The sequence below is a fragment of the Poecilia mexicana genome, unplaced genomic scaffold (genome assembly GCF_051168715.1).
Source record: "Poecilia mexicana isolate PSO_F unplaced genomic scaffold, ASM5116871v1 scaffold_19, whole genome shotgun sequence".
Lineage (NCBI taxonomy): Eukaryota > Metazoa > Chordata > Actinopteri > Cyprinodontiformes > Poeciliidae > Poecilia > Poecilia mexicana.
The window spans coordinates 24325478-24347242 of record NW_028263388.1 but is presented as its reverse complement, the minus strand read 5'-3'; the positions used below and the strand labels follow the sequence as shown (position 1 = coordinate 24347242).

Genomic DNA, 21765 nt, shown 5'->3' with positions numbered 1-21765 from the left:
GACTTATGCAGATGTTTCAACATTCAGGTTTCCTTGTTACCTAGAAACCAACCTGTGCATCAAAGAATCAGCTGCCTGCAGTTGAGGCAGCTGACAGGCTGAATGTCTGGTTTTCTGTTTTACTTTTAACCATATTTATGAGACAAGTGGTATGGTATGTACTTGCAGTTTACTTGCATACCAGTTTGAGTTAAATGGAAATAGCAAAGTGCACCAGTGCAACCAGTTAGTCTGGAACTTTGAGGATGTTATTTTTTATAGTAATGGATTTTTAAAAACGTCTTGAATTGGTTTGATCCTCGGTCTTGGTCTGGGATCGGCTCGATGATTTTGGCCTCCATCAGAGATGCACGTTTCCCACCATGCCTGTCATGTGATTCATGATCAAGTTAAAGTGACAGTTTTGCTCAGGAGCCTCTGGAAGCTTATTTTTTATTCTGCATTAAAATAAACATTTTCCTTAATAACACAAGAGTCAGATTAATGTAATGCACTTCCATCTCAGGACACAAAACATGCCGCTAAGCTTTCTGGGAAATAGTTCCCACTCCTGTCTTTTTATTCTTTCAGTTTTTTAAGTGCTAACCTAAAAACTAAATTAATAAAAAGTAAACACAGCTTGCTGCTGTAAGTTTATTTTTCTCAAACTCACACATTTAGGTTCAAAATTTGAAACTCACTAAATTTATTTGACTTAAAGAGTAAAAGTATTTTGGGGTTAAGCAGGAAATCTTACAAAACGAAAATACTGATGAAAGACGAGGCGCCTGTGTGCAGGTAATGACAGGTTGTCACGTCTCATCACAGGGTGTCTGTTTACTTTTTTAAAGTTTCCTGAGCAGAAATGCAGCCATCAGTGTTACTGTCTGGATGCCAAAGAGAAACCCAACAGATTCACATTCCCATGTGGAGCGTTACAGCTGTTCTAATTTACTCACATACTCCAGCATCTCTGAATTTTTTGGGGAGATTTTTGCATGCAGGGGTAATAAATCGAGGCGTCTGTCCTTCAGCTTCGCAGCAGACTGAAGAAAAATGTTTATGCAACGTAGTTTGTGGTCGTCATTAATTGGAGTGGCAGGGGAAACGCCTTTAACTGGAAGCACATCAAAGCTTGGCTCTTGGAAGTCGTTGTGTGTCGACGACAAACATTCTTCATCGCTTGGCAGCGATTCGGTAAAATAAGTTCGTCTGTGACTCAGCAGAAACAAAGGAGGGGAAATAACTTTAGTATTAACATATGGAATGATATCAGAGTTTATGCTACGTAATTAAAACACTGGGGGGAAACAGCCTCCTTCCTTATTGATCTAAATTTCATAACTGTAAATCTTTCCGTGTTTTTTCCTTCAAAACAATAAAAACTCATTTTCATTTTGGGTCACATCAAAAGTGTGAACATTCGTAAAAGGCCAGTTTATGTACCGATAGAAACGATTAAACTGTTAAAATATCAATAAACAGCTGTTGGTTTCAGTAAATGTTCCTTAAAATGAAATAATATTGAACACATTTTCTGTTCCTCCAGGATTTTGTGACTGTTTTGTGTTTTTTTTGTAATCAAAATTATAGATTTTGTGGAGCTAATTTAGAAATATTTGAAAGGAATTTTTACAATATTTGCACTAATATATGACGTTAAAAGTGACCTTTTTTTAAATCACTGCTTCGATCATGATCACTGACTATAACTTGACATCAAGTATATCTGAGGCAGTAGTCAGTTCAACACAATGTTTTTGGGCAATTTTGAGAAACATTTGCAGTAAAATCTGAAAAAAGTTTGTTTTTGCATGAATTTTACAGATTTGTGAAAAACTGGAGAGATTTATTGATGTAACCTAGAGTCTAGAGGGCCCCAAAAATAGACATGTGCTTTAAAAGGACAAATAAAAAGAGGACTAATGATGTGCGGTGAAGCGTGAGTGAGAACACTGGGTGAAGGTCAAACAACCGGTTCATTAAGTGCAATGATGTTTGTACAAACACAGGAAAAATTACATTAAACAGAAGTGAGCGCTGTGACATGAGGTCCTGTTGCAGGACAGCGTCTGCTGTTACCTCACCTCTCAGTGCTTACATGTTCCTGTAAACGGCAAGGAAAGTGAATAAAATCTGCAGAGAACTAGTGTTAACAGTACATAAATGATATTTCTGTCATATGTTAAAGTAGAAGGCACTTCCTGAGCTTAATGCTAGAAATAAAACTGCCTGCAAGCAACTCTGAAGCTCAATTATTAACATCTAATGCCACGAGTTTAATAAATACAAAATACAAAGTGCGACAAAAGGACAGAGAGGCCGGGCGTTTCCAGAAGGTCAGACATGTGAGGCTCTGACAAAGGAAACGGTGAGTTTACATCGTTCTTCTTTTATAAATATAAAACATATAAAGTTCTCTTTAAAGAAATTTCTATCAGCGTTTCTAAACTGTGATTTTATGCACAAGCTGCACTTTTTCAGTCACTTCTGTAATCTGCTGTACTATCAGTTTGCAAATTTACCTGCAAACTGTACTGAGACCAGATGTCAAGGTATTCTTGTCTTATTGTTCTTATGTAAAAACAATTTTTTCCACAGGCCAACAGGAAAGGAAGGATCAGACACCTGGTCGTCTGGTATGCAGACAGTTTAGTATATAATTGTACTTTCTCCTACTGCTCTTCAATTTTGCATTGTTTGCTGTTAGTTTCAGTTCTCTAGTAACTCTGAACTGAAAAGTCGGTTTCTGAATGTGATGCTGGTCTTCAATTTTTCACCTAATTTTCTTTGGACTCTGACTTTTCACCTATTTTCCCTCCAGTTCTCGTGTTTTTTAAAAATGACACTTTCAGCAGATCAACAGAATCTTAGAGAAACAGAAACATCCAGCACAGTCCAGACCCAAAACCAGAAAGAAATACGATTCTTTTTCAAAATATCCAGTTAGATGAGGCATCAGCTAACACGATAACATCTTCTGTAGCATTACATTTAGTATTTTCATGAAGCTGCTTGCTGTAAATTAAACTTAATGAACTTGTGTGTGGAGAGAAAGCCAGTTTATCTATTTTCTAAACTAAAACATTCAGGGACCAGAGAAGTAGCTAAACATTTTGTGAACATGGTCAGTCAGACATAACGGGAAAATTCACCGAAATCCAACGGAAAACTGAACATGAACAAACAGAAAAGATGGAGAGCTGTTGACAGAGAGCACTTTGTAAGATTGCAAGAACATTTGGCCCAAATCTGAAATAATAACAACTTTAGTGCTGCGTGTGAAAACACTGAACCTGAATTAGTTATGTCACCCTGATGGTATGCTGGTTCCTGTAGGAATTAGTCTGTCATTCTAATTATGCCAATCATCCGGGCAAAATGGAAAACTAAACACAAACAAACATGTTTATGAGCTCATCCTCTTACCGGCCACTTCTGCAACTGCTTGTTACAGCAAATGAATTAGCAAATCTCAAGGCTGCAGCATGACTTGACCAGAGGTCAAAGTGATCAAGATGAAAATAACCTAAGTGACAGTAAAGATTGTTAGTGTCAGACTGAGAGGTCTGAGGATTTCAGAAACTTTCTGTGAGTTTTCAGTTTAGAGGATGAAAGGAAGAAGAACTTTATCTTTATTCATCAGACCTGAGACAATCAGGTGGTCAGCTGATCTCATTCTTTGGGCCATAATGTTGCTGACCTTTGACCTGACCAGCTGCAGTAACTCCAGATCATAATGCTTGTACAGCATGACGGGTTCATCCCTTTATCTCCCTCTGCAGCCCTTTCATTCAGAATTATGATCCTTTATGTCAGGACTTTTTTCCAAAATTTTTTTGATTTTCATAAGGCATTAAAAAAAGTGCGATTTTTTTTCTAGTATTTCTTTTCTAGGTGATCCGTTGTAATTTTCTCCAAATGCAAAATTGTTAATTGGAAACTACATCAGTAGTTTTAGTCTTTAGCGGTTATTTGACGTCACAATGTTTTGTTTACCTGCCAGAGTCCTTCACAGCAGAAGGACAGACTGGGTTGGTCTGCAGTTTTCATCTGTCCGCCATGTTGGATTTAGCAGAAATCTTCTTGCACTTGCAGCAGATGGCCAGTAGTTGGTTATTGTTAGATGCACTAGTGTCCACTTGTGGTCTGTGTGCATTTAAAACATAAAAATCCACAAGAAACAGAAGGAAATGGCTTTCAGGTGTCTGTCCACTGCAGTGACGGCTGTGCATGAAGGGGTTAATGGACCCATCGGGGTGAATCTGAACTCATCATTACATCTCCTTCTTCCATCTCATCTTTATGCTTTCTTGCAAACTGAAGCCTCTTTCTCTGGTTATTGTCTCTGATTTGTGCATGTAGAAATACTTTCACTACTAAACAAAACTCTTAATTCTGCTGTCGTTTTTCTTCTACTTGATTTCACGAAACGTTTAAATGTTTGCTGATCACGATCATTATAGATTATTTTCTAACTACATTTCTTATTTGAATGCAATGGTTTCCTACTTTCCCTACAGTTTTTATTAACAATGAAAAGTTCTTAAACCAGTTTTAGTATTTTAAACAATTTCTTTTGATAATTTCAATAAACATCTTTTTCACGACTGCGGATTGTGTTTTTATGCAGCTGTTTAAGAATGAGAATCATTTGGAGTTAAATAACTTCTTGTCAGATGAAAGACAAATAAATTATACATCAGTTAAGTTCTGGTTTATGTAAAAAGACGAATACATAATTGTTAATTTTTAATTTTGGATGCAGATCAGCGAAGAAGTAAAGAAAATCAGAGCTTCAGATTCCTTCAGAACACGCTATTTTGTTTTGACACAAAATGCAAATGAGGTCGATTGTTTTTTTGTAATCAGGCCTATTTAGAAAACAGCTGTTTGTGTTTCCATCATGGCTCAGCGTTGTATACACAGCAGGGGGCCCCTCCCAGAGAGAGCCTATATATTCATCTCAACTCATCCTGGTGTAACGTTTCTGTTTTCTTGTTCATAAACTCTTTGTTGGATAGATGCTCATATTTGAGCTGAATCATTCATTTCATACAACATTTGAGAAGACTAACTGATTTGTAAGGTTAGTAAATATCTCACAGTCTAAAAATGCAGAAAAACCTACAGGACTTTAAGGTGTTTGGCTTATTTTGGGTGGAACCGATGGAGTTGCTTTAAACCACTGGCTGCATAATTATTAATGAAAACATTTCTTCTTCATTTGAAGATGTGTCTCCTAAGGTTGGTGCTAGGTCTGACCTTGGTGGCTCTGGTGAAATGTGAGTATTTTTGCATGTTTCCACCTCCTTCTGGAGCTATGGGTAAATGTAGCATGAATTGGCAAAATATAAAGTTCTTTAATTGAAACAGATTTCAGTTTCAAAGTCAGATCCATTTCATTTAACATTTAAATACACAAACTCCATCATTCATGCTTCTCTTCCTCTGCTTTAGCCAATCTGTGGTGCTACTCTGGTTGTGGTAAGTAAACTATTATTTCTGATATATTTTATGGTCAGAGTTGGACAGTAACTAGTAACTTCTTTGAAAAAACCCTCTGTACTTTTTACTTTTATTTGAGTAATTTTACTATGAAATATCTCTACTCTTATTTGACTCAAATTTCAGGATTTTCTACCCTCCGAATGGAAAACAAACATGTTTTAACCAAAACGTATTTTAGTCAACATAATACCTACAGAAAACATGTTTGTTGTTTGTATTTAATTGTTGGAGTATTTTTGTTTGACATTAAGTTGATTAAAACAAGGAATATTAGAAAATAATGAAACAAATAAATACAAATAAAAAAAACTGTCAAGAAAAATAGAAAAATCAAGTATTTTAGCTAACTAATATTCAGAGTTGGAACTTTTTTGAAAAAAATTACTTTTTAAAATTTCTGGATTTTCTACCCACTGAATGAGAAACAAACATGTTTTAACCAAAACTTCAGGCACAGACACACACCTGCAGTTTTTATTAAAGTTTCATAAGTTTTTTATTGATATAATAAAAAACTTAGTGATTTGAAGAAATTTTCTTTTGTCTGATTTTGTTATTTTTTTGTTATTTATATGAATTATTGTCATTTTTATCTTTAAAATACCAACATTTCCATTTAACTTATGTTGAAGTACTCTGACTTGGATATAATTCTGTCTGTGATACATGCTGGTTTCCAGGATGCTCTCACAGGATCTTTCTGGATCTTTTATAGGTCACACTCCACAGCATTGGGAAGCCTTAGAGGGATCTCACTGTGGAGGAACAAAACAATCTCCAATTGATATCGTCACCAGCGTCGTTACCATTGACCCAAATTTGGGTAATTTCACGTTTGTTAATTTCTCCTCTCAATCCGCCATCAAGAATATCACAAATAATGGACATTCAGGTACAGAGCTGGACATTTTTAGCAGTATTCAAAACATGCTTAACTTGATTTTAACCACTTTCATTTTTCTCGATCTTGTCCTCAGTGCAATGTGACATTGAAGCGGATATGGTTGAAGTGAGTGGAGGTGGACTTGATGGTGAATATTCTGTACTGCAGTTTCATTTCCACTGGGATGTAGCAAACAATTCAGGTTCAGAGCATGCTCTAGACGGCCATCGTTACCCAATGGAGGTAAAGTTTTTAAACATCCCCTCTAGTTTTCTAATGATTCGTCTGGTTGAGCATCCTTTGCTTACCAAAGCGTTTTTGTCTTTTTTTCTGTAGATGCACATAGTCACTGCAAAAAAAGGAATCCTCCCAATTGAGACTCTTAATCATAACAACGGACTTGCTGTTCTTGGGTTTTTTATTGACGTGAGTTATAAACTTTCTCCAGTTTATTCCTCTGACAAATTTCCATTATCTGACTTGAGAAACATGCTGAACAGGGTTTCTGCCTCTGTACCACACAGGAGCTTGAGCTGCATCCCAGTCTGAAGGTTAACTATGACATGACTTATATTTTGCTGTTGTAGCAGTTCCCCTTTTTCTGGAAAGGTTTTTTTCACAAGGTGTAATAGTTTGGAAGAATTTGTTACCATTCTTCCAAAGTGTGCAGGTGTAAAGTCAGAAAGTGATGTTGGAGCTTTAATTCCTCTCAAAGATCTGTTGGGTTGAGCTCAGAGCTCTGTTGGATGTCCAGGTTATTCCACTTGGAGGGCTTTAGCTGCTAGTTCCATTGTTTTTTTTATTTTTAAATTTTTTTCTGAAAGCATTAGAGCAGAGATGGAAACACATTTGCCAAATAAGGCTATGTTCACACTGCAGACTTTAGTGACCCACTTCCGATTTTTTGTCAAATCTGATTTTTTTTTTTTTTTGTTGCATCGGTCGTTCACATTTCCAAATATAAGCGACCTTTATGTGATCTCCAGCGTGAACGGAAAATGACCTGAAAGTGTCCCGCATGCACAGTAGAGGGCGCAGTGAGGTCACACACTGAGCGCGTGCTCAGTGTTCTGCCAACCGCCATGAGGAAGAAGAGCTCACTGTGTTTGTGGAAGTAAACATGGATGCTAACGGTGGAGCGTAACTTGCGATTTCGAAGTAGTTGTCCAACCGGAGCAGCACATTAACAAGTTAATCCTCATCGTCGTCCGCCATGGTTGTTGTTTTTCTTCCCGCTTGCGTGTATCAGATCGTAGAATAGTGACGTTTGTCGAGTATCAGTGACTTTCAGATCGGTTGGATGCGACCTGGGGGTTTGTGACATTTGAGTCAGATACAGGTCCAATATGAAAGTGGTCTGGGCCGCATTCTTAATAAATCCGACCTGTGTTTTTGAGACTGCCATGAAAAGATCAGATACAGGTTGCGTTACGAAAAAAAAAAATCAGAATAGGGTCACTTCAGGCTACAGTGTGAATGCAGCCCAAGTTCTGACGTAGCAAACTTTCCTATCCACTGGTGGTCTATGCCTTAGCAGAGGCACAAATTGTCTCCAGTTTTCTAAGAAGTTTGTTTCATGCTAGTTTGAAACCTGTGCATCATATATTTCAGTCAAACTTAGGTCAAATCAAACGAAATCACGTTCTGTGTAGCCTGGTTGATTCACTCTTAAGCACACTTTCTAGATATTTCCAAAGTTTTCCCCACAGTCAGAATGAGCTGCGTTCCCTTCAAGTTCATCATGTAAAAAAAAAAACAGTACTGGTAATCTGGGCTTATAGATATAAGATCAATATTTAAGCCCCTCATTTTTTTAGTTTCTCTGAATTCTTTTATAAAATATACATTATCACAAGAACTGCGGTGGGGCTTACCAATGTTTCACAGGGGTCTTCTCCGATCTAATAGATCGAGCTATCCCATGTCTAAATGTGAATTTCAGTCAAACAGCTAATGTGAAAACAATGCTGTCTGACATAGGATGTAAAAATAGTATTTATTGTATACAGTTGACACTGAATGATTTATTCCTAAAGGTAACAGAAGATGGAAACATATCTGCGCCGTGGGAAACGTTTACATCCTACCTGAAAGACATCCCAGGTAAGTTTTTCATTTCACTTAAATTCCTCTGTTTTCTATTTAAATACTGTTACCAACCTGGGAGAGTCTGAAGTGGACCGTGTTGTCACTACGGTTCAGGATAAACGCCAAGCTTACTGTATTTTCATCTACAGGAAGCGTGATAGACACAACACAAGTAAAACTAGCAGCAATTATCACAGGGAGAAACAATGACAAATACCATGCATGGTTTCAGTGTTTAGAGTCATCACTTTCTTCAAACCATGATGCAGCAAATTGCACAATATCACAGTTTCAAAAATTGTTCCACTTTGAGCTCAGATGGGTTTAAAATCTATTTGCTGTTGCTTTTAATTAAGTTGGCATTCTTGTTGTACTTTATACTGTATATTATTCTTAAATATGATCAAAATTAGATGTTGAACTTTCTCCTGATTTGTTTCATATATTTCAAAGAGGAGGGCTTGAGTGTGAAAGTAGACAACATCACTATCGATGATCTGATTGGTAACGTGGATCGCACAAAGTTTTATCGATACATGGGCTCTCTGACTACACCCTACTGCAACGAAGCTGTCGTGTGGACGATCTTTCAAGAGCCGATAAAAGTTCACAAAGATTTGGTAAGTCTACTTTCCAGAACAAGTGAGGTTAAGGTTATGTTGAGCCAACAAAGAGGGCAAAAGGGTTTATTTTATATGAACCTGCAGTCATTTTGCATATATGAATCATTTCATTCAGGGTTTAGTCATTCCAAACAGCTGAACCATTATGTGACCCGTGGTTGTAATATCTGTTATATAAGCATCCACTGATGCATTCAAGTGTCATGAGATACAGTGACATACAGGAAGGCACTGGCAGACATACTGGTACCTGCCGGCGTCTGCTTTGAAATTTCTGTTTCACAATCAGGTTCAGTCTCTTCTTTTCTTCTGTTGACTGTATCAACAAGCAAACATGTTGATCACGCCACACGTGACTCCAAACAAACACGGACGTATCTGCGTGTTAGTAGGTTGATAAAGTTCTTTATCTGATCCAACTGTCAGGTGATAACACTTTGATTTATCAGGTGCTCATACTTTAGTCTGTGGTTTTCACTTCTCATTGTGCAGCAGGGGCTTGCTGAATATATCAAACTGGGAAGAGGAAAAACAAGTTAAAGCACTAAGAGAGAGCACAAAACTCCCTGTAGTTAGAGTTAGGCGTAGCATCTTTAAAGATTTTACATAGAAATCTCCGCACTTCACGACTGAGAAAAAAAAATCTATAATTTTATTTGACTACGTCTGCAGTGGACAGAAAACTCAAGAAGTATTGGGTAACTACTTTTACCCAATCTTTTTAAAATTACTAGTTTATCAGGGTGTTCTTACTTCTAATCTAATCCTGTTATTTACATAAATATGGCATTAAGCAAACATGCCACATAGGTATACATACGTGGAATGGGTCAGTAAGTTGCAAAAAAAGCCCTTATGTACAGTGAGAAGCAATGTAGGATGAGCACCTATGTTTATTTTGCCACCACCCACTATTGGGTACAAAATAGGGGAGGTAAAAGCACATTTTCCGCAGCCTGTTGTTAGAGAAATTCAGCTGTTTATTTCAGATATAAATTGCAGTTGGTTGTTTTTATCTTGTAAAGCCCTTTGAATTGCCTTGTTTCTGAATTGTGTGAAAATAGAAACTTTATTTGACCTGTGTACTATATATTGAGTTTGGATTGGCTCCATTTAAAACCAACGGTTTATTGCAATACTTCTAAATGATCATAAATTAACACCAAATAAATGCAAAACCTGTCCTGAGAACCTCGAAGTATCTCAGAGCTGTTATATTCAGCAGATTTTCAGCGCTGAAATGCTTAATACTGTATATATAGACATATACAGATGTTGATTTTTCTTTTTTTTTTCCATTAAATTACAGTTGAATTTGTGATAAAGTAAGATATTGTGTTCGCAGCTTCTGCGTTTTTCCACTGATAATGGCATCGCACCAAACTACCGACCTATACAACCTCTTAATGGACGAAATATCACCGCCTCCCCCGCAACTCCTCCACGTAAGTCAAACGGTTTGTTTTAGCTTTTCAAGGGCAGTTAGCATGTGGTTCAGGATCAGGACAGTTTCAGTGTCAACATTACACAGCAGTATTATACAAAACAACACTAAGTGAAAGGAATACATTCAGTGTGATTAATTCAAACAGATGGATGAGGGTAAAATGTGCTGGAAGGTGAAATCAGAGGCCTCAGTCACAGCAACATTGCTGAAAAATTAGCGATGCTAATTTGTGTCGCTAATAGTGAGGATAAAAGACCTAAACTGAAAAATAATGAAGGAGGACATTTCTGCAGGAAGAAAGATGCTTAGAGGGCTGCAGTTCTTTATTAGGGCTAAAAAAAACATAGAAACTTTAGCTGTGTTAAGGTAAAAATGAAATAAAAAGACGAATGGCAACTTGCTTGTCATCCAGCCTAGCTAGCTGGGCCTTTAAGTTAGAAAAGCAGTGGTTAACAACTTGTGATAATTTGCTTGTAAAAACATTTGGCAAACATTTATGAAGAAGACACATATTATAGTTTTAGTTAATTTTTGAGGAATTAGCCTCCATAGCAAAACCTCCTACAGCACTTAGCTATATGGTGCTAGCAAATTAGCAGGCAGTTTAGATCACAACACAACAAAATACGTCAACAACACAACTGGTGCAAGGAAGAAGATGGAAATTAATAGTTCTTTCAAATTAAATTTAAATCAAGGATGTCTGTTTTTAAAAGCAAGGTTGTGACAGAAGACGTCTGATTTCTCTACATTGTACCAATTTTACCTAAAGTAGTGGTTAAATATTTAACAGGATTGCTTCCAAAGTCTTACATCCTCAGAAAAACTTCTGTCTGCATGTAGCTCACCAAGTAGTCTTAATCTTTATTACAAGCTCATTTTTTCTTCTAAATTGAGCTGAAAAATCTGAAATTTGATTGTTATTATTGTTCTGATTAAATATGTCTGTTTTTTTTCCATCTTTAGTTCATCTGTGGTGCTATGAGGACCACTGTGGTATGTATCAACTATGTGAAATATAGTTTAATATTATAATCCTGAGTTTACTGACATTCCGATTGTTTTAAATGCTTTCTAACTCCAGATTACACGCCGTCTCATTGGTCTGAGCTGTCTGGTTCCCACTGTGGCGATGAAAGCCAGTCACCCATCGACATCAGCACTGATACCGTTGTGGAGAATGGAGCTCTCAATTCTTTCAACTTTACTAATTTTGACAACAAACATGCCATAAAGTCTATCACCAATACAGGCCACACAGGTTTGGATTGTTTTGTTTTTTAAACGTAGTTACTGTCCTCGAGTTGTACTGCCCTGCAAGTTTTAGATGCATCCCTGCTGCAAAACATTTGCATCAGATGGTTGAATCTCCTCTTCAGCATGCTTTCAAGTTTGGCAGAAGGCCAGGTAACAAGCCACTCAGGTGATTCAGGTTTGCCTCTCAGACCTGCAGGACTATGGATTTTGAGGATGAGGACTGGAGACCTTTGGGAAAGACAACAAATGTAGATGCTAAAATACATTCACATGACAAATCTGAAGGGCAGTCACAGTGTTGTAGGGAAAAAAAATAAGTCGAACTGTAAAATTATTTTTTACAATAATTTTCAGTTATTGTGACCAGAAAAGCTTTACTTGACTTTGAAACATGACAGCAGTTTTAAGGTTCCTAAAATAGCATTTGCATTAACTGCTATGACATTTTTGAGTCGGTAAACATCAGCTTTGCTCCAGGCCGCTCTCTGCTGAATGTTTTAGCCTTCAAGTACGACTGGTTCAGATTTATGCTACACTGCAAAAACATAAAATCTTACCAAGTGTTTTTGTCTAGTTTCTACAAATATCTTAGTACACTTGAAATAAGACTAAACTAAAGTTCTAGTTCCACAGGCAGATTATTGCACTTATTGTAAAACTGTCTTTTTACAAGTGAAATAATCTGCCTGTGCAACTTGAACTTGGTTGCTAGGTGACCGGCTGGGCTTGGCAGGCGTTGCTAGGTAACGGTGCCAGTAGATCTTGAACTTTTTCATTACAACATTAAGGAATTATTTAAAAACAAGCTCTTATAGCTTGCTAAAAAAGATACTTGTAAGTTAGTTTTGTCTTATTCAAGTTTACTAATATATTTGTATTTGAAAGCAAAAATACTTGGTAGGATTTTGTGTTTTTGCAGTGTAAATCAGCATATCAATAGAGTTACCTACTGCAGGTAAGACGTTGTGTTTTTAGACCCTTTTGAAAGAAATGATCTTAAAAAAATCTGAGGTTTTCCTTCATTTTGGATCAAACCGTTGAGTTACCACAACATTTGCTTTTAATCTTCCAGTGCAGTGCGTGTTGGAGGACGGATTGGTGGAGGTGTCAGGAGGTGGACTGAGTCACGTCTACTCAACTCTTCAGTTCCACTTCCACTGGGGAACCGACTCAGCCGACTCTGTGGGCTCAGAGCACACCGTGGACCAGAAACGATACCCAATGGAGGTAGCAATTCACCAGCATGTTACTCAGACAAGAGTTTGTTTTATGACTGTTTTATCCAATAAATGGTTTGTTTTGTGCAGATGCACATCGTGAGCAAGAGGAAGGATTTAACATTGGATGAGGCACTAAAGACTCCTGATGGCCTGGCAGTGCTGGGGTTTTTAATTGAGGTAAAGACTGACATGCACTGTAAAACATTTAAGCAACATTTAGTTATGTCTACCATCTTTTACTCTTTAAGTCAAATAAATTTAGTGAGTTTTAGATTGTGAACCTAAATGTGAGTTTGTGAAAGATAAACTTACAGCAGTAAGTTGTATTAACTTTTTATTAAGAGTTGAATAAACAGAGTTTTTAGGTTCACACTTAAAAAACTGAAAGAAGAAACAGACAGAAGTGGGAACTATTTCCCAGAATGCTTAGCGGCGTGTTTCTGTCTCCTGAGATGGAAGTGTGTTACGTTGATCTGTTCACACTAAATGTTTCTGAGCTGAATTCATTCAGATGTTTCATAAAATTCATCATCAGATCAGAAATTTGGTTCATGTGATTTGAAACAAGAATTTAAATTATTCTACAGTAAAATAAGTTATTTTAACTTCATATTGTGAGTAAAATAACAGAGAAATGTGGCTCTTTAACTGGGACAGTTTGTTTTTCTTGCATTTTGTGAAATAATTATTTGGTTTAAATTGCAGCATTAAGTTAAAACTCACAATTTAAGATTAATGATAATGTTTAGACAACTTGTGTCTTGTTAAATTAACTTCATCAACTTTAATTTCTGAGTTAAAAGCAAAATAATTTTCTTGTTGACTTAAATTTCATTTTCAAGGCAGCAGGTGGACTTTCATTTTCACGTTAAACTACCTTCTAATGTTTTACAGTGTACGTTTTGATCCCATATAACCAGAGATCCAGCTCTTATTATCCATCCAAACTCACCAAAACCCGTTTGGGGGCGAACATACCTGCAGTCAGGAATGACTCAAGCAAACTTAAAGTTTCCAATGTAGCTAAAAACATGCAACCTGTTTTTAAAAAATGTTTTCAAACCATGTCAGACTGACCTCCATAACTCAGTGGGTGTCTCCTCTGAGGAATGCCTGTAAACTGAGACAAAATGGCATGACTGTCAACTGTAAACGTAAATCATGTGATATTTTAGACAAAGATGTGTGCAGAGTAAGAACAGCTCATCTTACCCCTATTGTATACGGTACATAGCATTCTCTGTTATCTGATGTCCAGTATCGCTCACGCCTGATGAAGATTACAGAGCAGGAAAGAGGAAACAACATATTTTATTAGATTTCTTTATGAGATATAAAAGCTCTAAAATAGTTAGAAGAAATTGTTTGTTTCTGAGGATAAGATAAAAATTAATAGGCCAGTTCAGTTGACTTATTATGTTTTCTGCTTCATGGAAATTTGTTAAACTTTCTCTATATCCATTTTCAGTCTCCTTCATCTACTAAAAGCTCCTCCTCCACGGCTCCAGCAGAAACAGTAAGGCATTATTATTATTTTTTAATCTGTGTTTCAGTCGTTCTGTTATAAGTCGAATTATTTGTCTCATTTTTCTGTTTAGACGTCGCCCACATCGAGTTCTGCCTCTAACGCAGAAGCCTGGAAAGCTCTGACTCATCACCTGCCAGATATCAAAGATGTCGGTGAGCGCGGTTTACCTTGTTACATAGTAAAACCAGAATAGATGCAGGATGTGTGTTCATCCGCTCATCTGTTGCATCTTTCGCTCTGAAACAGAGTCAGAAGTTGAAGTCTCAGATGAGATTTCTATCGACGACTTGCTTGGCAACGTGAACCGTGAATCATATTTCCGCTACAGCGGCTCTCTCACCACGCCTTCCTGCAACGAAGCCGTGGTTTGGACAATCTTTAAAGAATCAGTCAAAGTGGACCAAGTCCTGGTATGTTTCACTCATCATCCCCAACATCTAACGCATCAAAAACTGAAAATACGGCTAAGTCTTTTGGTTTAACAAAGGTTTTAGCAGTTAAAACATGCGAACAATATATAATTTAAAGCATTATTCAGGAATAGATCCAATTTTTTTATCCCTTTTGACGCTCTGGAAGCTGGTGGGAAGAAAATATTTTCACCATCCATCACAACCATAAATCGCAAAACAACAGGAGTCAGAAATATTACAAGACTTAAAACAAGCAGGAGCAGTTTTTCTGTCAAAAACCAAACAGTTATTCATTCAACAAAGATGGCTTCTACGCTCGATGAAAATAATTTTACTGCAGAAATAATCTTGTCAGGTATTTTTTGTCTATTTTCTAGTGCAAATATCTTAGTAAACTTGAAATAAGACAAAACTAACTTAAAACAGACTTTTCTTTCAGAAATAGATCTATTTTTGTCCATTTTGACAAGCTGGATATAAACGTCTGGGTCAGATTCTGGATTTTGGTGATCCAACGTGACCTCATGGATGCCTGGAGTTGTTGATCTGTTCATCCACTTCCTTTTAAATATTTGTACACAAGTGCAAGATCAGTGGATTTTCCTTGGCCTGGGTCCAAATCTGTCAGCGTAGCAGCATCCAGCGTAGATCAAGCTCTGCGCTGGTGGCAACAGAGTTTTATGTCTCAAGTGATCTGAGTGCCTGCTGGGTATTTCCAGACTTCCTGAAGTTTTCTTTACTTCAACTGAATTATTTATTTTGGAGTTTCATGTTCCAGGGAATTAATGTTTTAGTTTCGGTATTATTCGCAGGAATTTATGCATGTGAAGACAATTTATTGCAACTGAAAGTTTTAGAGGGATTCGTTGCAAACACAAGAAGTCAACAATTCCCAGTTGATCTGTCACCATTCAACAGTCAGTCTGTCCGTAAGATAAAGGAGAAATTAATGGATTTGGTCGCAGCTTAAGCTTTAAGATACAGATTTACATTTTTTTATTTTAAACCAGGGGTGTCAAACTCAATTTCACCGAGGGCCACTTCAGCATATTGGCCCCCCTCAACGGGCCACATTGATGGTACAAATCAGGAGGGCATCCCTGCTAAAACACACCCAGACAAAAGGTTGACTTCCCTCATTCAGGCCTGTAGAGGCTTATAATGATTCAATGGTCCAGGTGTGTTAGAGAAGGAATGCATCTAAAGCTGCAGATGGTCTGGAAAACTAGACTTGGGCAGCCCTAGCATAAATGTATAAAAATACAATGTTAAAAATACATTAAACACCTCATATTGTTAAATAACTGATTTTATGTATTGAAGTTTTAAATATTACATTTGAGTTTCCATGGATGTAAAAATTACTGCTCAGTTTAAAAATTACAATATTTAAATCAGTGTTTAAAGGTGAGCAAACAAATAATAGAAACAAGTCACATGGGCAGAAATAATAGACTTTACGCAAAGATTTAGTCTCAGAGGCAACTGAAAAAAATTAATTAAAAAACATTATTTCATAGGTAGGTAGCCGTTTTTCACATTTGCCACATTACAAACACAAAGATTATTGGATTTTATTACGTTTTTATCTGGCAGATCCTTCTGGAAAAAGAAAACATACCTGCCCTAAAGGCGTTTTATAATTTTGTCTGAAGCATTGTATCTTTTCAATTCCACTTTATGATTTTGTTCTTCTTTGTGTTGTTCTGTTAAATTCTACATAAAAGACATTCAAGTTTGTGGTTGCAACAGAATATGTAGAAACTCTCGGTGTTTGAATACCTCAACAAGGCTTTGTGGTATAAAACACCTAAACTCTTTCAAAAACATAAAAACTTTGGCATTACAACATCTGTTGCAATCCCAAAACTTCTGACATGGATTGAAAGTTGAGTCAAGTGCAACAGATGTGAGCGCTTCCTAAATTTAGCTTAAAGTAGTTCAGAAAGTGGCTAGGTCAGTTGTATTATTGTCTTTTTGCAGTAAAGTGCAGGCAGGACTGAAGTACAGTGCTGCACTTGTAAAGTTTTTAATGCTACGGTTTGTTTGGTATCTTCATTATACACACATGGATACACACCACTGGTGAATGATCAAAGATTTAAGAAGAACATTTCCTGTTACTCTTTACAGTATCTCAGTGTTTACTCTAGCATTACCTTGAATTGTATGAGTAGTTGTAAATGTTTAGTGTGTTCATGGAACAAGTAGACCTGATTTAATTACATTCTAGGAAATAATTTATAAATCCTATTGAAAAAGCTGCAAAGTGAGGTGAATAAAAACAAGTGACCGTATGTAAATAGAAGATTATACATGGTCACATTGGAGCTTTGAAGAAACTCTGCAAGATTAAGGAACCAAAAGGTGGAAATTCTACGTGAAACATGCCAGCCTGATGTATGTCGAACTCTAAATGAATGTGCACACGCAGCAGAGGTCATGTGTTTTGATGACTAACTGCTCAGACAAAAGGCCGTTTATCACCTGCAAACTGACGGCGTCAGTACAGAATGGTGGCGGCGTACGGATGGCACGTGCTGCATTCTCAAAAGTCAAACAGAAAACTGATCAGAATCAAAATGTCACAAATTACATAAGAAGCACATCCTGTTTTAAACCCTATGGGTTTATGCATCTGCTTTAAATATTCATGTCAGTATTTAGAAACTTAAAAAAACTAACTAAAATTCAGTCCTTTAAATGGCACGGGTCTAAATGCATTCAAAAAGTGAAATCTGTGTCTTCCTGGGTTAGTTAAAATTGTGGTAATCAGCTCCTATCAGGACAGATGTTATCATCATCATCATGTGACGAAAACCATGTGACTCAGGGCGATGCAGTCTCTTCTCTAATCTCCTGGTTGCTTTATGATAAAAATGTGTTTTTTCCTCTATAATATCCAGTTCCTTTACTATATTCTGGAAGAACATGGACCTGAAAATGTCCTTGCTTGGATTTAAAATCATCAATTAGAATTAAACCTTTCTTCCTGTACTCGTCTCTTCCTCTCCTGTCATTATGTCAGGTTGTGTGAGTTTCGTCTCTGACTGAACTAACGTTACGTTTGACTCCATCAGATGGCGATGTTCCCGGAGAATACAGGATATCACAACATCTTCCGGCCCACTCAGCCTCTTCATTCCAGAAAGATCTTCACCACGGCTGCAGCCGCCGGCCTCCTTCCCGTCTGGGTTTACCTGCTGCTGCCCTGTCTCTGCACTCTCTTCTGCTGAGATCCCTTCGTCAAAACCGGAGCTAAAAATGTGAATTAAAACGACTATTCCTCAAAGATTATCTGCTTGCAAAACCAAATGTAACATTTCATCAGTAGTCATGATGCTGTTAAAGCCGGAGAGGTGGAGCGTGATTTTAAATATGTTTTGTAATGTCTGCATGTCTATAATTTATATTTATGATTTTGCCGTTTGCACAATAAATGTAGAAGTTAATGTAAAGATTTTAAAGTAGCCTTCATTTAACGTTTCTTAAGTATGTGATACAGATTCTGCCTTGCATATTGTTGTTTCAAATGATATACAAATATTATTATTGATAAATATTATAAAATAAACAAAATATATTTTTTTAAAATTACTGTTTTGTGATTTTTGATGTTTCTGTTAAAACCGGGGTTTTTGCTGATTTCTCTCTTATTTTCTAAGATAGTATGATGTATTATAACGATTAATATAAAGGTACAGAATATTTAAGAACATAAAACCCCCCAGAGCGAAATGTTCGTACTTTTAGCATCTTTTATGACTTTGGATTTATTTTCATTACAAACTGGATGGTAATATTTTAAAATCTAAGACAAAAAAACATAAACCAATAAATAAAAAAATACTCTGTAAAACATTGGAGGCACATGTAGTTGTGTCTACTATCTTTTACTCTTTAAGTCAAATAAATCTACTGAGTTTTAGATTTTGAACCTAAATTAGTTTGTGAAAGATAAACTTACAATAGTAAGTTGTGTTAGCTTTTTATTAAGAGTTGAATAAACTTTTTAGGTTAGCACTTAAAAAACTGAAAGAAGAAAAAGACAGGAGTGGGAACTATTTCCCAGAATGCTTAGTGGCGTGTTTTTGTATCCTGAGACGGAAGTGTGTTACATTGATCTGACTCTTGTGTTATTACGGCAAATGTTTAGACAACTTGTCTCTTGTTAAATCAACTTCATGGACTTTAATTTAAAAACAAAATAATATTTTTGTTGACTTAAGTTGCATTTTGAAGGCAGCAGGTGGACTTTCACTTTCAAGTTAAACCAACTTCATATGTTTTACAGTGTGCAGGAGGTTCATTTGGTGTTTGGTGGAATCTGATCCAATGCCTGTTTGCAGTAAAAACCAAATAGCATGTAAATGTTAGAAGGTCTCAGCATTAAATTATTTTATGCTTAACTTTCTCAGATGTCACTGCAAAAGGAAATACAGAACCATACTTTCTGCATCCGTGTTCTCCCTGGCTATTCTAGTTTCTTCCCGCATTCCAGAAACACAACTTTTGGGTTAACTGGTTTCTCTAAAACTGCCCTGCTAAGCAAGCTTAGGCCTCAAACGGGTGTGTTATTGGATGGGATAATAGTCTTTGGAGCCGGTCAGGCGGCCTATCAATCAGTTTCTCCTTTATAGTTCTTTAGTACTGCTGTGTGAAATATCTTTTCACTAATGACTCATTTTCTGGGAACATTTCCTGTTTGGCTGGTTTGCTGTAATAAAAAAATTATGCATCACAGAAAATAGGCCATAATATTGTCCTCAAGGTGTATTAGAGTTTATGTGGAACTTTTGCCATTCTTTGAGAACCGCATTTGTGAGGTCACCTACTGATGTTGGACGAGAAGGCCTGGCTCTCAGGGTGCATTCACACCAAACACGTTTTGAGCACCAGGTTCGTTGTGACACGTTTTGCACGTTGCATGATTTGAAGCTTTTCGAGTGTTTTTTATTTATTTATTTCAAACAGACAAAAGTAAAACCAAGAAAGAAGAAGAAATTAAAATTAAAACAAATTATCAGATAGACGATATGAGATCTCATGAGTTCCTACCCCTTTCATACTCATCAACTTATAAACAATTAAATCTGCAAACACCAGATAAACTTAAATTATTTCCACCTTACATGACGTATAAATCTCACATTCCCATCCTTAAATATGCAATTATTTAAACATGTTTTATATTTTGTCTGAAATAGTTTTGAGCGTTTGACGCATCCAACACTGGAGTTGGAAAACCTGAACTTTCGCCGCTCTACGCAGACCGCCAACCAGCAACTATGGAGGATAAACTAAATGTTGCTGTTTGCTCTCATCCTTTAATCGATGACCAATCAAGTTATGACTACAGAAACGGGAGTAGAAAGGACTTCGCTTGGAGGAGGATCAGCGAGGAAGTTGGAATGTCCGGTAAGTTATAACTTTTACTATTTGAAAATACTTCTCCACAATTCAGCTATCCAAATCCATCCACCAAAAACATTGAGTGACGTTAAATAAACATTTATTTGAATGAAGTATGCAGGAGACGGTGGAGGAGTTAGAAGGACACATTTGCCAAGGAGTCTCCTCTCACCGCCCACCTGGAGTGATTTTGATGCATCTGGAGCAAAATGTCAACGTCTGACTTCAAAGTGCGTCAAACACGTTCGGTGTGAACACAGCATCAGTTTCCACCCGAAGGTGTCCTGTCGGGTTGAGGTCAGGTCTCTGTCCAGGCCAGTCAAGTTCATCCACACCAGGCTCTCCATCCATGTCTTCATGGACTTTCCTTTGTGCTCTGGTGCTCAGTCATGTCGGAAGAGGAAGATCCAAGCTGAATTATCCAAAATGTCTTGGTATGCTGAAGCATTCAGAGTTCCTTTTACAGGATCTAAGTGAAAAACAACCCCACACCATGATCCTCCCTCCACCAAACTTTACACTTAGCACAATGCAGTCAGACAAGTACCGCCGAACCCAGACCCGTCCATCAGATTGCCAGATGGAGAAGCGCGATCCGTCCCTCCAGAGAAAGCACCTCTGCTGCTCTAGAGTCCAGTAGCAGCGTGCTTCACACCACTGCATCACTTGGTGATGCATGGCTTGGATGCAGCTGCTCCACCATTGAAACCCATCTCATGAAGCTCTCTGCTCCTTGCTCTGGAGCTAATCTGTAGGTCACATGAAGTTTGGGGGTCTGTAGTGATTGCAGAAAGTTGGCGACCTCGTCGCACTACGCGCTTCAGCATCAGCTGACCTCGCTATGTTGGTTTATGTGACCTACCACTTGGTGGATGAGTTGCTGTCGTTCCCAAACTCCTCCACTTTCTTATAATACAGCTGACTGTGGAATATTTAGGAAACCAGGAAATTTCACGACTGCATTTGTTGCACAGGTGGCATCCTGTCACAGTTCTACTCTGATATTCACTGAGCTGCTGAGAGCGACCCATTCCTGTTTGTAGAAACAGTCTGCATGCCGAGGTGCTTCATTTTATACACCTGAGGCCAACGAAGGGATTGGAGCACCTGGTTCTGATCATTTGGATGGGTGAGCAAATACTTTTGGCAATAAAGCTTAATTTACTGAGATTTTATGCAACACACAAGCACAAAGTTGTTCATAATTATAAAATAAAGTGAAAATTTGGTATTTTAAATATCTCCGCTTTGATACTCCTCAATAACAGGATTGTCTTCTTTAACAAACAGAGCACACCAGTGTGTTGTTTAGCCACATGTTCTAAGAATGGAGTTTGCATCAAGTTTGCAAATGAAATTTGATGTAGAGAAGCTAAAGCATCTGGTTATGAGAAACATCTCAGT

General features: G+C 37.2%; 1 protein-coding gene across 1 annotated transcript; it reads left to right on the top strand.

Annotated features, from left to right (window-relative positions):
* Nucleotides 1–4921: 4921 nt before the first annotated feature.
* On the top strand, nucleotides 4922–18535 carry LOC106908665 (uncharacterized). The gene is made up of 17 exons (XM_014974818.2): nucleotides 4922–5068; nucleotides 5213–5264; nucleotides 5440–5466; nucleotides 6206–6382; nucleotides 6468–6616; nucleotides 6710–6799; nucleotides 8410–8476; nucleotides 8915–9081; nucleotides 10430–10529; nucleotides 11498–11527; nucleotides 11616–11792; nucleotides 12861–13015; nucleotides 13096–13185; nucleotides 14477–14524; nucleotides 14607–14688; nucleotides 14783–14946; nucleotides 18030–18535. The coding sequence occupies exons 2-17, from the start codon at nucleotides 5213–5215 to the stop codon at nucleotides 18183–18185; spliced, it is 1731 nt and encodes a 576-aa protein (XP_014830304.2). The 5' UTR covers nucleotides 4922–5068; the 3' UTR covers nucleotides 18186–18535.
* Nucleotides 18536–21765: the final 3230 nt, after the last annotated feature.